General features: G+C 46.4%; 1 protein-coding gene across 4 annotated transcripts in view; it reads left to right on the top strand.

Moving 5' to 3' along the window:
* The window catches only part of Iqsec1 (IQ motif and Sec7 domain ArfGEF 1), a 325272-nt gene that overhangs the window by 104358 nt on the left and 202440 nt on the right, over positions 1-18474 (top strand). For all 4 annotated transcript variants that reach the window (XM_041640168.1, XM_041640160.1, XM_041640205.1 and 1 more), the window contains exon 2: positions 9259-9288. In XM_041640168.1, the coding sequence (XP_041496102.1) occupies positions 9259-9288 (30 nt within the window). The remainder of the gene's footprint in view (positions 1-9258; positions 9289-18474) is intronic.

Genomic DNA, 18474 nt, shown 5'->3' with positions numbered 1-18474 from the left:
AGGGACTGCTTTGGCAGTGCCTGTTAGGTTTTATATCCCTTGATCTTGCCTCCACTCCCTGCTGTGACTTTAAGCAAGTCCTACCACTGAGCACCTCTCTGTCTCTCGTCAGACATACACCTTTGAATGCAAAAGGGTGAGAGAGATGACTGCACTTTTCCCTCCTTGCAATATGGAAGAAGAAGGGACTCCAGAACCATGGGAATTAGAACTCCCTTGGAAAGGACTGTCGCCCTGGCTCTAGAACAGTGATTCTTGGCCTTCCTAATGCTATGATCCTTTAATACAGTGCTTCGCACTGTGGTGACCCTCAACCACAATTGTTTAGTTGATACATCATAACTGTAATTTTGCTACTGTTGTGAATTGTCATGTAAATATCTGATATGCAGGATATTTGACATGTGACCCCTGTGAAAGAGTTGTTTGACCCCCCCCCCCAAAGGAGTCACAGCCCACAGGTTGAGAACCTCTGCCTTAAAACCAAGCCATGTTTGGTGTCTGGGTGAAGGGCACCATGCAGTGTGTCCCTCGGGTGGCTATGCCTGTCATACAGTGACTGAGGATTCTGTCCCTAGGGACTGCCTACATGGTTTCTCTCTGTCAAATATCAGAATAAAAGACATGGTGGCGATCAGGGCTAAAGACAGAACAGGAACCCAGGAATGATCTTAAGTCTCCTCTTTAGCTGTCTCTGGAACCTGCTTAATGAGAAAAACAAACTTGTGAAGACAGATGATTTTTAGAAAGGTAGGATAGACGAGAATTCAGTCCATACATCCTATTTTCAGGCAGAGGCCTCACACACAGGGCCTTGTTTGGTGTGTGAATCACTGAGAGTGTCCTCTAGTCACTGACTACCCGTGGCAGAGTTATTAGTGAGGCTTTGAGTTCCAGAAACTTCTTTTACCTAAGGCATTTTTTTTCAGGCACCAGTATGAGCTCTGCTCAGAATTAATGACCTTCCATGCCTGAAACGGAACACTGGTCAGGCTCCGGGTGGTGGTAGGGGCAGGCTGTGTCCAACATACAGCCTAGGCAATGAGGAGAAACTAGCCCGGCCTTCAGTCTCATGACTGTCACACACAGTGAGGTTGCAGTCAATGAGGAGCCACAGCCAGTGAGAAGAGACTGGCTCAGTAACAAAAGCCTTCTCTTTATACTAGGGTGTTGGGGATGGAACTCAGGGCTTTGCATGTTCTAAGCACGTTACCTTCTGCTGAACAGGTCCTCAGCCCAAGCTCTGCGATAACCACATGTGTTTCAAGATAGATGGTTGAGCCACAAACCAGAGTCTAACTCATGATGAGATATGCAGATACCACCTCCAGGTCCCCCGTGTCACAAGAAAGGGTAGGATACAGAAGCTACATACTCTTCCTGCCAGTTCAGTCACTTCAGAGTAAGTAACTTCAGCACACCCTGATATGGGTTCCCATTCCTCCTTGTGCCTGTCATCTCACAGGAAGCACCCACCACAAGACTGGGTTTGGAGTCACGGCCTAAGGGTGTAGGGAGCTGTTCTTCCCCATAGGGCCTTCCCCCTAGGGAAAAGCAAGGCAAGAGTCACTGTGGCTGTGCAAGCCAGCTTTCTATCACTATGAAGAAATAGCTGACATAACTAATGTCCATCTGTGGCCTGAGCCTGTGGTGTCCCTTAGGAGCAAACCAGTTCTTGCAGCTGTGATGTCAGGGAGGAGCTGTGGCAATGGAAAGACAAGATAAATGTGGTATAGCCCAAATGCTGACATCTTTTTGTTGCTCGATTGTTTCTGCCTTTTCTTACAGCTGCTGTCACAGATTTCCACATGAGACTTGGGAAGCACATAGTCCCTGTTCTTTTCCTTGCCTGCTGTGTGGCCTGGGGCAAGTCACTGAACCTAACGGAGAGGATAACTGTGAGAGCCTCCTGATGTGTGTTGGTAGATGTTGGCATAAGGATAGACTGTAGATTTGAAACTATGGCTACAACAGGAGAGCATGAATGAAGTGAGGATATAGAAGGAATGAGTAGCAGATATGGTGTAGCTGGGGATCTTGCCACTGCGCGCATGCATGCACACACACACACACACACACACACAACACACACATGGATTCACATAATAACTTCCTTGCACATATTTATGTAAAAGTACAGACATGAACCCACTCACTCAGCCATATAAAGATAGTTGCCTAGAGCAGCAAGGTGGGGACAAGTTTGTGCTTCCTGCTGGGTCTATAACCAGTGGACCAGAGAGGGGAGTGGGGCGGGCAGAAGCACAGTGCTAGGAGCTGAGTGAGTGTGTAGCCCTGATGGTACTGACCCTGATGGAACCAGAAGGCAGTGTGAGGATGGGCTGCCAGAGGCCTCTTCTGGAAGCTTGTTAGAATGCACACCCGGTCCATCCAGGATCTCTAGATGAGTCTAATCTCTGGATGATGAATGGATAGTGCTGACCTAGATATTGTCTACGTATGGCCAGGCCTGGTGGGGCTGCTGTCATGGATTTAGTTCAGACTCTTGGGGATGTAGCATGGTGGTGCCTGTGAACATCCAGCTGCTCCATTTGAGCTGTACTTCTGAGCCCACTAGCTGAGGCCATTGTTAGAAACAGGGACTAGACTGTCACTAGACTGTCAGACATGAAGATATTCTCTACATAGTCTTTGTGGTCAGAAAATGGGTGCATCTACAAATGAGCACATCATATACTGTTGTATGGAGGCCACTTGTTTGTTCCCGGCTGCCCAGAACCGAAATAGTCCACAGAAACTGTATTAATTTCAAAGCTGCTTGGCCTATTAGCTTATGAATATTTTTTTAGCTCACTCTTATCTCTTAAATTAACCCATTTTTATTATTTTACATTTTGCCATGAGGTTCATGGCCTACTGGCAAGGTTCTCACTAGTGATTTGTGTCTTTTTTTTTTTACGGCTTTATGGCATCTCTTTCTCCCAGCATTCAGTTTAGTCCCCCATCCCCACCCCTGTACCTAGCTATATTCTACCCTATCATAGGCCAAGGCAGATTCTTTATTCATTAACCAACAAAGACAACACATATACAGAAGGACCTCCCATACCAATATACAACATCATTTCCCCTCTCTAAGTTGCAAACTGAGACCGACACACTGAGGCACAGTTCCTCCCAAGTTTACTCTGGAGAACCAATGAGTTTATTTGGTTTTCTTACAGAGCATGGGTTACTTAGAGGATCGTGGGTGCTCCCACTCCAAGAAAGGCCACATTGGAAAGGCTTTACCAAGCAGGAATGATTACTTTCCCATTATAGATCGAGCCCTATTCCCTTATTCCCTATTTTTTATATTCTAGGTCCTCTCTGAGTCCCTGAGGCCACATACAATTTGGGTAGAACTGCACACAACTGGCTGGCAGGGGGCGAGGAGTAGCTTACTACTCAGGTGACCCTTCCCACATCCCTTCTCAGAGAGAATGTCCACAAACCCAGCCGCAATGATCTTTAACAAGTAGGCCCTAATGATCTGATGAAGATGGTGGCAGTTTGGCTCAGAGGATAATCCTGTACAATAGCAAGAAAAGGTGGCCACTACCCTATGATGTTGCTGCTGCAAATGTTCTGAAGCATTCCACAGTGAACCCACATGGAACATCGTGACAAGTAAGACAGACCTTGCTTGTCCTCTCTAAGCAGAAGACAGCAAACAGACAACCAGGGCAGCTTGCTTCAGGTCATGATGTGTCCCTGTAAAGATAGGTGGGGGCAATGAGGTGGGAGTCATGGCTATTGAGAGGACAATATACAGGGAGGTCTTCTAGGAGGCGGTATCTGAAGTATAGTGTGAAAGATGGGAGGGAAGCATTTAATTCAGGAGCCAGGAACAGCTCCCAGGCAGTGGGGACAGCAAATTTTAAGGTGCTGAAGCTGGGGTGTCTGGCAGTGGGCAGGGGACATGGAGTGGAATGTGTGTGGCTAAAGCAGGCAGCTAAATGTATATAGGACCCCTAAGAAGCTGGGAAAGAAAAAAGGCAGGTCTAGATCTCCTGGCTATGGGCATTGGGTGTATAATTTGGATTGAATACTCAGGGCAAAGTGCTCCAGAGTGGATGGAGAGGGGCCTGCCTTGGTCTGGGAGCTTGAGGATCTCCAGGTCAAGGTGACAGGAATGTTGCTTTAATTCACATCAAGTGAATGAGGCTGGCATAGAACATTGTCAGCTGCGTCACTTCAGCTACAGCAAAAGATGCCTAGGAAAGCTGGTGTACCATAGACTTGAAGAGTGTAGCAATAATGACCTCATGTGGCAGATTGCACTTGATTTTTACTTGTTTTTCTTAGGCTTTTCTGCTTGTCATCATACAAGACTGGTAGTGGCTTCCTTCAGACTTGAATTTATACTAATCCTGGCACTTCACTGCAAATGACAGAATCCCTTCTTGCCTAGGGAGATTTATTTGTGGGTGTTAGGACTGAGATGCCAGTACTCAGGACCAAGTTTGGATCTCCCATAGCAGAGAGCAGCCCAGCCTGAACAATTTACCCACCCGGCTGTTGCCATGGAATCCCACAGTCTGTGACGCACAAACGTGGACCCTGGTGTCAGCTGCTGTGTGAGAAACAGACATTTCTATCCCCCGCCACTCAGAGTCTCTTTCTGTGCTACTCTGCATTGCTCATGTTGACCTCTTGTTTGGGTAGGCATCTATTCAGAATGGCAGAGCCCCCCCTGCAGACCCTAGCTGTCTTGGTGATGAAGATTTCAATGTGTAGAGCCCAGAAGGACTTGGCATGCCAGTGCACACCAGCCTGAGCAGTCCTTTGCCAGTACCTGCCCTTATTTGCTTGCTGAAGCCCTTGGCTACCTGTGTAGCAGGTGAAGCATGGAGACAATGTGATACCAACCAGGCTGACTCACCTTCTCTTCCACCATGTCCTTGTCCTTCCCCTTTCAAATTACTGCTCTTCTGGATTCTCTAACAACACAAACTACAGCATCTGAGACCTCAGCACCTGCACAGCGACTGGATCTTCTTGGCTTTGAAGACCTGTTGGCAAGTGTAAGGGTGTCCCTGTGATCTCATACCTGTCCCCCTCAGTTTAGAAAACCCATCCTATTCTGAGTGCTCATCTCCCTTGAAAGGAACCAGAGGGTTCGAGAACACTTTTGATCCTCTGCTGCCCCTTCCCATGCTCACTGATGACAGAGCCATAGTCAAGAGTATGCATACCATGTGCCCCAAGGCACAACATATATATTTATGCCTATGCAGCCATCAAACACATGCATCCATGCACAGGAATTAGCATACAGGTATACCAACATGTGCATATTTATGCAAAATGAATACCTATACCCATACCCACGCAGGCACACCTGCCTACCCCAAGCTCACATATTAATCTCCCTGTGTATAGATTCATGCCCCTATGGGTACATTTGTGTGCGCACCTGCACATAAATCATGGATACCTTATCATCTCAGGAATTCTACAGCATTCTGCTTCTTGTTTCCAAATTGGCTGCTTCTGCTCTTGAACCAGCAATGCAACTTGATAGCGTTCAGGGCATCCTGTGAATGTGAGATGAGGTACGAACTGTTTTGCCACAGCTTCCTACCACAAACATTCCTTGACTTGCTCCATACCAGGCCCATGTGTGACTCAGCTCTTCAAATGCTGCGGCTGTTCCGAAAGTCTCCAATATTCTTATAAGCGTCATGGTCAGCCTCAGAGCATCTGCAAAGCAGCCTCATGTCTGGGACACCATATAGTCTTCATTTTACCGGCAGACAGGAGGCAAAAAAAAAATGTAACCTTGTTGGCTTGTTGGTAAATGCCTGCTGACTCCATGTTTGTTGAATTGCACCCACAGTTGGAGATACCCTAAAAGCAGTGGCAAAGAGTTCACACAAAAGACTTCCCTATGGAGATCAGACTGGTTGCGATTTCAAAGAGAGTGGCCAGTTGCCCTGGCAGCCATGAGAAACAATCACAGGGGGATTCACAAACACTAAGGGGGGTCAGGTTATGGAGGTGTTCTGGCTTGCTTTCTGCTGCTATGATAAAGCACTCTGATCAAAAGCACCTTGCGGGAGGAGAAAGTTTATTTTAGCTTACAGCTCCCTGGCCACAATCCATCATCAAGGGATGTCAGCAAGAGCTGAAGCAGAAACTACAGAAGAATACTGCTTACTGACTCACTCACTGGCTCACACTTGGCTAGTTTTCTTATATAGTCCAGATCCACCTGCCTAGGGAAGGGCCTTCCTGCAATGGACTGGGACCTCCTACATCATTCATCAATCAAGACATTTCCTCTCAGACTTGGCCATAGGCTCAGGCCAGTCTGACCTGAGCAGTTCATCAACTGAGATTTCTTCTTTCCAGTTGACTCCTGATTGCCTCAAACTGACAATAAAAACTAAGAAGCACACAGATCCAGACATGTTGAAAGTCAAGATTAGCCACCACGGAAGGACATATGGAATTGCTAGGAGTCAGAATTAGTTTCTATGTGTGGCAACACCTAGGACTTCTCAGTGTTTCAGCAACAACCTAAACTACTTGGTCCCTCCCTGGAGGGACCTCCCCAGAGGCTCACAGGACAGGCATGGCTTTGTAAGACAGTACAACCTAGAAGGAGGTTAGGATTGAGGTGTATGCCTGCACACACATGTGTATATGAGACACACTTGTTTCCATTCTTGCTCCGCTCTCCTATCGTCCCTGCATACGTTCTCTTCTCTCCTAGCTGAGATCAAATGACAAAGTAAAACACAAGAATTCTTGGTCTCTGCTCCTGAGGATCTCCTTTCCTGTAGCTGTCTCTAGCTTGTCTTCAGGCTGAAAATAGCTTCATTGACTCTTCAGCTCCCAGGTACTCATTGGGACCTTATCTGTAGCCCTTTGAGTCCAGGAGACTATTTGGGCCTTTTGGCTATTCCCACATCCCATGATCACCCCCCTGCCTGTGCAGAGCAGTGTGACCCCTGCTTCATGCTCTGATACCTGCACTGAATTGCTACATAGGGAGCCTAATGCCTTTTCAACAGTTCTTATGCACCTAGAACATTTATTGCTGGGAACCTCAGTTGTTCTTCCTAAGGTTGTGTTTTCTGTGGTTCAGTTAGCTATGCTCAGTCACAATCTAAAAATATTAAATGAAAATCCCAGAAAAAAATCATGCTGTTTATTAACAAAAAACTCCTCGTTCTTTCAGATATTTATTTTTATTTGTGTGGAGGGGAGGGTGCCACATGAAGAAGTACCCACATAGGCTAGAAGAGGACATTGATCCCCTGAAGTTGGAGTTACAGGAGTTTATGTACCACTTGGTATGGGTGCTGTGAACTGGACTGGGTTCCTCTGGAAGAGTAGCAAATGCTTTTACTCATTGAGCCTTCTCTTCAGCCCTCATGCTGTGTTTGTAACATTACACTAATCAGTGTGGTAAAGCTTATGCCCTTCTGTTCCATCTTTCCTAGGACATGTCCAGTGTCTCCATGCTGTATATGTTACCCTTGTTAGTCATTCATTGGCTGTCCCGGTCACCAGTTCTATGGCAATATCACAGTGCTTGTACTCAAGTGACCCTCATTTCATTAACAGTGATTCCAAAACATGAGAGTAGAGATGATGGCAACTGAGATGCACCAGGGAACAGCTGTTAAGTGCTTACTCTCAGTGCAAAGGTGAAAAGTTCCTAACCTACTAAGGAAGATCGTAGCTGAGTGTGGTAGGAATGAATCATCTGTCTGCAGTCATCGAAAGGAAAAAAGGAAATCAGCTTGTTTGCTGTCATACTTCAAACTTCAGAATTTATGGCCACGGTGCCTGAGTGGTTTGTAAAGATGAAAAAGGCACTAAATTACAGCAAGTGTTAGAGTTTTCATCCCCATGACAAATGTCTAAAGCCAATAGTTTAAAAGAAGGGAAGTTTATTCTGTCTCATGGTTTCAGAGGGTTCCATTCATGGCAAGCTGGCTGCCTTGTGCTGGACTGTGGTGAGGTGAATCATCATGGCTGAAGGGTATGGAGGAGCAAAGCTGCTCACATTATGATGGCCAGGAAGCCAAGAGGAGTACCAGAATACCGGACCAGGGCCAGGGCCCACACATACTCTTCAAAAACACAGCCCTAACAACCCACTTCCTCCAACCAGGCCCCACCTTCTGCAGCCACAGCACCTTCCAAATTTGAATCCATCAGTGTATCCATCAAACCATGGATCAGGTCAGAACTTTCAGAATCTAATCACCTCTGGAGACAACCTCATAGACACCCTGGAGTGTGCTTTAGTAACCTGAGACACATATCAATCATTATATAGTCAAGATTAACCGTCACACAGGGGTTGGTACCAGCTGTGGTTTCAGCCATCTTTTGGGGCCTCAGTACAGATCCACCAAAGATAAAGGGGACAGTGTACCTGTTCTCCTTCTTATGGTTACTGGATAGTTCATGGAGGAGGCTGAGACTGGTCAGAAAGGCATGTTGCAGGGGAAGCTGTCTTGGTCTTATGTGTGCTGAAGAGTTAGCCACAGGCCTTGGGCAGGATAAGCTGTCTGATTTTGATTAAGTACCTTTTTATTTCTCTTTGCTTCCTGGTGATAAAATCCAGATTGGAGCATTTGGATATTAAATTCCTGAATATGTGCTATAGTGTTTTCTCCTTAACATGGGAAGCCCACCCAGGGCTTCAGTCATTAGCTGTATGGGATTTAATCCCAAATCACCTTCTTTGAGTGGAGAAAGAAGATATCTCTGTTGGCACCTTGTGCTTTTCATTCTGTGTGAGACTTGTGCAGTAGAATCTGATGTCCACCTTCTTGACATCTAGTCTTATCTGTTCTGAGAAGTGGTTGTCATTGATTTCTGGGTTCTTGAAAGTAGAGGTGGCAATGGGAATCATTCTGGGGACTCCTTTGGGGGACACAGGGAGGCTTTCAGCCCCTTCTTTACTCATTCATTTATCTAGCTTCTGGTTTGCTCCCTAGCAGCATTTTTGAGCAACAAGATCATCTTCTGGGTTTGCCACCAACTCCCAAGATGACATGGGTCTGAGAAATAAAGAGAATGAAGCCACAAGTGTTCTGAGGGTCATGGCTTATGAGGTGGACTCAGGTGAAATGAATAGCCAAGTTGTTCTGGGGCTGGGCCTGCTAGCAGTCGGCTGTCTGGGAGTGGGACTTGGGAATAGCTGAGGAGCCTGTGTGTCCCTGCAGGTAGTGTCCTACAGGTCCCTTGAGTGGAGGGTGTGGTATCTAATGTGTGCTCTTTTCATTGCAGGTCTGAAGAAGAAAGCTCCCGCAGTATCAGGTATGTGTTTCATCTACCTTGTGTGTCTGTCTCAGGAGTGGCCTTCAGAAGCCATGTGCTTTGATCTCTTCACTGTGGGTTTCTCTGTCCCCCTGACCTTTGCTCTGGCCCTGGCCTGCTGTCTCAGGGGCCCCAGCATGTTGTGTAGGAGCATACACACTTGTGTTTATGGTGTAGGCCTTTCCTGGTTTAGGGTAAGTTCTGGAATACCTATATTGGTTGTTTCTCCTTGATAAGGCTGCTAGTGTCCTATTGTGCTTAATCTGTGACTAGTTTGTGCTGTCACTGCTGGGACTGGGTAGGGCACAATGTGATAAATCTCTAAGGTGTTTGGTGTGGGACAGACTCACCTCTTGACTGCCACATAGATGCATCTCCATGGGGCAGGGAACACAGGGACATTCTGTCCCCTCCTGTCCCACCTAATGAGCATATAATGGACATGGCGTACTCTCTGCGTGGGAACAATGACTGGGCCAAAGTGGGGGACAAAGTTGAGCAGGAGCTCTGCATGTCAGTGCCTCTGCCTCTGTCAGGTTTCAGCACAGGAATCAGGGAAGCAAGAGGGTCATAGGGACCATCATAATAGGGAGGGAAAGGCAAAGAGGCAGCTTAAGAGCCTGTGGGCTATGAATTCTTTGGACCTCTAATAGACTTTTAGGTTTCTGGGTAATGGCTAAGATGGCTGGTGTGTAGTTCTAGGTCCAGCTGGGTGGATCTGGGTGTCAGTGTTGAAGGATTCTTCAGGCACCCTGATGAAGGGGGATAGAAGGCAGAGTGACTGGCTCTCCTGCGCAGATGGCCAACAGCTAGGAAGAGAGTCTGCATGGAATGAAAGACCTGATTCTAGAGCTCCTGAGCCATATATTAGGAAGCAGAGGTACCCTGAGAAGGGCCAAAAGGAGAGTTCTAAAAGGGGTTGCATGCAGCGGTGGATGGGTTATTTTGGGACAGACAGCACGATATCCAGGCTGGCACCAGAGGGAGCTGACATCAAAGAGGGCTGATATCCTAGGTGACAGAGGCTGGCCAGGAGGTGAAAGGAGGGCTCAGATGGGTGTCTAGAACTTGATGGGATAGTCAGTGAAGCAGCTAAAGTGGGCCTATTGTGAGAAGAATAAGGAAACTCTTGTAGTGGGGGGAGAAAAGTTTAGGAGGAGTGAGTGGTTAGGGAGATGACAGGTGAGGGACCCCATGCACCTGTGTCTCCTTTTCCACAAGAAAGAGTGGGTGTGAGATTATAGAAGATGTGGAACGAAATAAGGATACTAGCAAGAGACCTCATTGGCAGCCAGGGGCAGGGGCCTCCTTGGCATGTATATAACAATCCTCCTGCACGAACCATATTCTATACTATTCACTCAAATAATTAGCTAAAAATAAAGAACAGTCTAAGGGGGAAAGAACCCAGTAAGTGCATTTTTTGACTTTGAAGTTGGGACTGTTTGATGTCTGGGGTGTGGGCTTCTCCTATGGACCGTAAGAAGCTGCATACTACCTGCTCAGGGTGCCCGTAGCTTAAGGCAGATGCACCGGACGCCAAGAACTAGCTGTCTTTGCTCAGAGTGAAGGTCACATACCCTGAGCTAGGATACCTCACCCTCTCTGGGGCTCTACTCTGTGGGGGTACTCTTCCTGAATTCCTGTGACGCAAACCGCGCCTTCTGGCAGATTCTCTCAGCCTCTTTAAAAGGGAGCTGTTTTGGGCACGAGCATGTTTGGGAATTCATGTGCACCGCTTTTCCCCAGGCAAAAACGTTGCAAGATCAGATGTATTCATTTTCCACAAATGAAATGACTCATTTTTTTTTTCCTGAACAATTTTGCAAACGCAGGACTTTGGTCATTGTTCCTGGGACCATGTGTCTACTTATGATTCCATTTAGAGAGAGCTCTGGAGGCCCTGAATTTGAATCCTCTAATTTTTTTTTTTTTTTTGGAGGGAGGGTGGCTTGAGAGGAAAGAGGTTTGTAGAATTTGGATTCTAGAGGAATGGAGAGATGCAGGCAGGCTGGGAAAGAAGGCCGAAGCTGTTTAAAATGCAAACACTTTCCATAGGTCAACCTTGCACCTTTCCTTTTACTGGCTGCTTGTCAAACCCTTGAGATGAACTTTGTGCTCAGTAAGAGGACTAAATAACATTCAATGAGGGATGTGCCTCATCTGCACAACCCACCTACCTTATTGCACAGCCCAACCCACCCTTGAGACATCTGTGATGGTTCTGTTCCCTCAGCTCAGGGAAGTTGAGGGCAATGAATGCCACACAGCTCGTCTCAAATACTACAGCCTTCAAATGCAGAACCTGCATGTCTCACTGCAAAGTCTTTGCATAGCAGTGGGGCCTATTGTGCTTACTGAAAATTCAGGCTCCCAAGGCTGGGGGGTGCCTAATGGGATGCAGAAATTTGTATCAACAAACCCCTGCATAATCTAAGAGACAGCCTCCTGAGGGGATGACTGCATCATTCCATCACAGGCTCTGTCCAGGGCTGACCACGTGTCCACTTCATAAGTATGAGCTCATGGATGGGTGGAAAATCTGCTTCTGACAGGAAAATATTGAGTAAGGTGGTTCCATGCAGCCTGTCCCTCTTCTTTGGGTCTCTGAACTGTGACATGTTTTCCAAAGTCAACATCAAGCAACTCGAGGTTGGGATCAGGCTGGGGTTGCTCCGCTGGGAACTAAGTGGGCTATTCCTGGAGAATCTGGGCTTTGCATTAGTTAAAGCAATTAGACAAAATGGATCTGGGTATGGTGAACATGTCCCTTGCTCTATCCATACACAAGATGGCCTTTTAAATTATCTAGGCTCTTTTCTCCAAACCCTGTATATATTTTTTCCTCATGAGGACATATGAGAACCGCTAAACTGTTCAGGAGTGTTTGCCATGACAGGTAAACAGAACCATGCTTTTGGCTTTGGAGACCTGAGTGAGAGGCAGGAGATTTTCCTGCAGCCTTGCCCATAGTATCCAAATGAAGGCTGAGCCAGTGGCTTTGAGATTTATTATTTAGTCATTTCCACTGTGACAAAATACCCGAGAAAAGGAATTAAGAAGTGGGAAAGGTTTGGTTTGGTTTGTGGTTTCAAGGGCTGTAATTTGTGGTATATGACCTCATCCCTTTGAGCCTCTGACAAAACAGACCGTTAAGGCAGTGCACATGGTGGGGAGAATTCACCACTCAAGGGCAGGCTGGAGTGACATACTTCCTTCAATTAGACCCCACCTCCTGAAGGTTCTACCACCTCTCAGTAGCCCATTAACTTATGAATTCATAAATGGATTACTCCATTGATGAGGCCACAGCCCTTATGATCTAATCACCTTCTCTCTTAGTTACAATTACTATTGCTGTGGCGAAACACCACGACCAAAAACAATTTGGGGAGGAAATAGGTCATTTGACTTATATGTCTATATCCCTATTCAACATCAAAGGAAGTAAGCACAGGAACTCAAACAGGACAGGAACCTGGAGGCAGGAGATGGTGCAGAGGCCATGGAGGGGTGCTGCTTACTGGCTTGTTCCACAAGCCTTGGTTAGCCTGCTTTCTTTTTTTTGCGGGGGGGGGGAGGGTGGTTTCATGACAGGGTTTCTCTGTAGCTTTGGTGCCAGTCCCAGAACTAGCTCTTATAGACCAGGCTGGCCTCGAACTCCCAGAGATCTGCCTGCCTCTGCCTCCCAAGTGCTGAGATTAAAGGCGTGTGCCACCACCGCCCGGCCCTAGCCTGCTTTCTTATAGAACCCAGGACCATTGCCCAGGGCTGGAGCCACCTACAGTGGGCTGGACCTTCCCTTATCAATCACTAATTAAGAAAATGCTCTACAGGTTTACTTACAACCCAGTTTTGTGGATGCATTTTCTTAACTGATGTTCCCTCCTTTCAAATGAACTTGTGTCAAGTTGATATAAAACTATCCATCATACGTTCCAAAGGCCCAGGCTCTGAACCCTGACTGCTATGTTGGGACCAACCTGAAACATAAGCTTTCAGGATGCATTTCAGACAGAAACTAAAACATGGTATGTACAGACATGGCTTAGCGTTGTGGAATTGGTACATGAACTGGGGTCAGACAATTCTGAATTTGTATATGTTTTTCTCCTCTTAACTTCTTTGTCAGCTTGGGTCTGACACTGAACAAATCTCAGAGTTCACACCCATTAAGTAGTCTTTATTGGGTGGTGGTGGCGCACACCTTTAATCTCAGCACACGGGAGGCAGAGACAGGAAGATCTCTGTAACTTCGAGGCTAGCCTGGTCTACAGAGGGAGTTCCAGGACAGGCTCCAAAGCTACAGAGAAACCCTGTCTTGGGGTAAAATGCCTTTATTGAGCACATACTGTATGCATGCCTTATTCTCACCAAGGCCATGGAAGATATATTGTGTGTGTGCTCCATGGGAGCAAAGGTTTCTTCCTCAAAGTCAGGGGACTAGTTTAAGGCAAAAAAAAAAAAAAAAGTAGGGGTGTGGGAAGCAGACAGTATGCATCATGTTCAGTGACTCTGTTACTTTCTCCTTTTCTTCTCCTTTCCATATTAGTCTTTGCTGGCACAACTCTTTAAATGTCCAAGCAGTTTCTGAGGGAGCCCATGTTGTCTTGAACAGAGAGTGCTAGAATCACAGCATGGAGAGTTTCTCTTTGCCTATCCACCATGCATCCTACTCCTACTCTGGAATTCTGATTGAGATTTCTGGGGACATTCTTGATTTCAGAGCTTTTTGCTTTCTGTCTTCTAGATTTTCAGTACCATATCCTGCCAATTTTCTCAGGATAGCCTTCCAGTTCATTAATGCTTCTTTCAGCTGTATCTAAAGTGATGTAAGGCCAGAACATTGTAGATCTCCAACTGTGTTTTGCAATTTTTCCTGAAGAGACATGAAAAACAAAACAAGCAAAAATACCTGTTCACTCCAGAGAGGACACCAATGACAGCCAAACAAATTTCCATCCAGGTCTATTCTAGCGAACCATTGAGTTTCCAAGTTTTACCTACAGGGTGATACTTGGGTAACCTTTAGACCCCAGTGTGGATGACAGCTTGTGAAAGCTATATCACTGGAGCTCTCTGTGCAACTTGCAGGCAGCCGTACTGGATAGGCTCTCTCCTCTCTCCAGGAGGGAATGTTTCAACTAGTAAGAAATGCTACAGGAACACCAACCCTGAAGTACAAGACAGTGTATGTATGTGTTCTGCTTGATTCTGGAGCCACCCATTGTTTCATTCCTTACACAAGTAGAAACATGGTATAGGAATCAGATTCAAGTCAAATTCAAATTAGGCAAAAAAGCTACCTATGTGTTTAGAAGAAGCGGGTGTCTGCTTAGGAGATGGTCCAGAGAGACTGTGGATGTGGGAGGACTACTGATGGACTCAGTGGGGATTTGACTAGGTCTCAAGTCTGCCTAATAAGACTATCTCTGAATTGTAGTTCTCATTTTGAATACGTACTTAGAAGGTGATGACCCAGGATCAGGTCTGAGTACATGAGGACTCTGGAACCGTATGTGTGAGAACATGGTCAACATTGCCCATAAGGAAGGGCTCCATTTCCCTGAGTCTCAGTTCCCCCTCTTCACACAGAAAAAGAAATGTCACATTCTCAGAGTGTCTTTGAGCTTTCCGTTGACTCTTGTTCTACCCATTTGGCCATCATACTTTGGCCGTCTGGCCTTCCTGCTCTGAACACATGGATGCCCAGGACCTCTGTCCTTGTCATTCCCTTTGCCCAGGACATGTTTCCTGAGATCCTACTCAGGCTGGATATTCTTTGGTAGGTGGTATTTCTAAACAGTCAGCCAAATACTTCTTCCTATTCATCCTGCCTGTCTTTTGTTGTTTTTTTTAAAATTGTGTGTGTGTGTGTGTGTGTGTGTGTGTGTGTGTGCGCGCGCGTGCACGCACACGGAGATGTACACATGTGCAGGTGCCTACAGAGGCCAGAGACATTGGATCTCCCTGGAGCCAGACTTAGAGGTGGTTTGGGTTCTGATAACCAACCCTAGGTCCTCTTGCAAGATCAGTATGTGCTCTTAATCAATGAGCCATCTCTCTAGCACATGCCCATCTTTTGAGTAGAGTGTGAAATCTGTTTCAACTTAAAATCAATTCCTGGTAAGTAAGACTTCTGCCATTCATTCCTTGTTTTCTATGTCTTCACTCCTTTTTTCAGGCTTATTTCCTTTGTTCAGCTCATTTTTGTAATGGAACATTCAGTTCCTGCCCTTTTCATTTTAGGTGTGTTTTATAGCTATTTCTTTGTGGTTCCTACAAGGATACACTTAACATTCAGTGGTCACTAGTCTTCAGTATAACTTCAAAAGCATGGAACACTGCTCTTATACACCACCATTCTTCCCTCTTACTTAACAAGTAAATATCAGTCTCCATGATCCACTGATGTGAAAGCTTCCATGGTCTATCATCATCATCATAATCATCATCATTATCATTATTATAGTTGAAAGGGTTCTTGTAGCCAAAGGGAAGATAACCACTGCAGGAAATACCAACCTATGATTGGTCTGTTTTCTGCTTTGCATCCAGAAGGAGCCATCCAGGGGATTATAAACCATGTATGTAAGAGGCAGGCCAGGCTGAATTTCAGTCTATAGAGTGGGACTTAGGCTACCTTTCTAGTTTGCTAGATTGGGACTTTGGGTTTTATTTTTAGTTTTTTTTTCCTTAATTTTTTCTTTTAGCTTTTAATTTGTTTATTGTAGAAGGAACTTGCGAGCCATTTCCCACCGCCCAGCTCCTGCACAGCTAGCTTTACCCAAAATAATTACACGGATACTGTATTCTTTTAAACACTGCTTGGCCCATTAGCTCTAGCCTCTTACTGGCTAACTCTCACATCTTGATTAACCCATTTCTAATGAGTGTAGCACCATGAGGTGGTGTCTTACCGGGAATATTCTTAACCTGCATCCATCTCAGAGAGGAGAGCTATGGTGACTGCCTGAATCTGCTTCTTCCCAGCATTCTGTTCTGTCTACTCCGTTTACCTAATTTTCTGTCTTATCAGGGCCAAGGCAGTTTCTTTATTAACCAATGAAAGTAACACATAGATCCTCCTCCATCAGTTTATTGCTTTTCCCTTTTTCTCTCTTATTTAGCTAACCTCAATAACGTAGCCAGTGATAATGTAGTCAGTGTTGATGAAACACACAGGTCAGGGAGGCCACACAAGTTTACAGGGGGCTTCTGGAGGGTCTGCAGACAGATTGTGAATGGTTACTGTAGTTCTGAAATTTAGCAACACCATCTTGAATGCTGGAGGCAATGCCAAGGCCAGTGACTTTGGCCTGGACACCAAGTATCTAGCCAGGTATAAGCTGCTCTGGTATTGAAGAATGTATCTAGGAGCCCTCCAATTTACTTCATAGTGACAGAGTCTAGCCAGTTTCAAGGGATCAGCAACAAGTCCTCAGTACAGAGTGTAATACTACACGTCACCAACTGTACCATCAGTTCTTAATCTTGGGCCCCACTCAGAGACCCCCATGGTCATAGCACATCATAGACACTAGAGCTCAGGTGTTTACCTAGTCACTCCATCAAGGTGCTCTCCAGCTACCCCAAACCCATAATCGTGGTTGACATGAATGACATAGTTATGCCCCCTGGAGGATCCAGGGACCTCTCCAAAATAGGAAATTGGATGAAGACCACATACCTCATGCTCCAGTGTGACACACAGGGAGTAGCTAGACTAGCCTCACTGGAGGTGAAGCGGGTGACCATGAGAACTGCCGCTCATGTGCTAAGATTATGCTACTGCCTTCTAGCCTGAAAGTAACACCCCAGACTAGGGAACAAAATGGCTTCAGTAAGCATCAAGACAAATGAGATAAGCAGGTGATCAGCTGCACTTCTGCATCGTAACTGCACATTTTATAAAGGTCATTTTTTTAATTTTCTTTTTATTCTTTGTGACTTTCACATCATGTGTCTCGAGCCCATTCATTTCCCCATCCCCTCTAATAAACCCTCTGCCCTTGAAGCCCCACCCCCAAATAGAATAAAATTTAAGAGAAAAAAAAGGAAAAAAAGGAAAAGTCTCATCATGGAGCTATAGTGTGACACAGTGAGTCACGCAGTAAGCCCATTTATTTGTACATTTAGCTTTACTTGCATGGGTTCATTGCAGAGTCATTGGTCTGGTTTAAGGCCGCTGGTTTCTGCTATACAATTGATGCTGGGCTCTCACTGGGACTCCTCTTGGATATTCTGCTGTTGCCTTCTATCGTGGCGGTCCCTCAGCTTTGGGACTACAGGACTGACCACTTCACATGCTCCTGCACATCATAGATGGGGTGGATTTGGGTGTGGGTCAATTCATAACCCTGATTTTGCACCAGGGTAGTTAACAGTGTTGGTCATCTCACCGGCTCTCCCTTTCCTCACCACTATGGTGAGCTCTCCAGCACTGCCCCAACTAGTTCACTCCTTATAGCAATGATCAAGAGGGGGTCAGTTCTCCTGCTTTCACACCCTCCTGGACCATCAGGGCCAGCTCTACTGTGTTGCTCAGGTGAGATACAGGGGCCCTCTCCCAAGTACTGCAGCTGATGAGGGGCAGGGACAGCTCTCCTGCTCTTATAGCCTCAGAGCCAGCTCCGCCATCCGTCACAGGTAGTGGTGGGGAGCATCTCTCCCAAACCCATAGCAGCATATGGCAGATGAGGGGCCAGGCCAGATTTCCCACACTCATGTTCTTAGGGCTAGTTCACTTGTACCCGTCGGTAGGGTCAGCTGTACTGTGTTGCCCAGGCAAGGGGCAGGGCCCACTTTCCTGAGTGCAGCTCCCTTGCCCACCACAGGTGACAGAGGCAAGAGGAGGTGGGCATCTTTCCCTGACCTCACCACCATATGGCAAACAAGGTCAGCAATCCCACTCTCATACCCTCAGGGCCAGCTTACCTGCACCTTCACCAACAGGGTCAGCTCCATTGTGCTGCACAGATGAGGTGCAGGACCCACTTTCCCAAGTGTTGCAGCTGGTTAAGGGGAGGGTCAGTTCCTTCTTCAGCTGGTGGAGGTTGTAGGGTGAAGGGGGAGGGTATCTTTCCTTTGCTCCCACTACCACACTGCAGACGAGGGAGGCAGTACCAGATTTGCTCCTCTCATACCCTCAGGGCTGGCTCAGCCCTCTCCTGTCCACAGGGTCAA

Source organism: Microtus oregoni, unplaced genomic scaffold (genome assembly GCF_018167655.1).
Source record: "Microtus oregoni isolate MIOR12 unplaced genomic scaffold, Mior012 000002F_ref0000024, whole genome shotgun sequence".
In the NCBI taxonomy this organism is placed as follows: domain Eukaryota; kingdom Metazoa; phylum Chordata; class Mammalia; order Rodentia; family Cricetidae; genus Microtus; species Microtus oregoni.
Note: the sequence above shows the minus strand (reverse complement) of the source record. Positions and strands in the feature narration are given on the sequence as shown.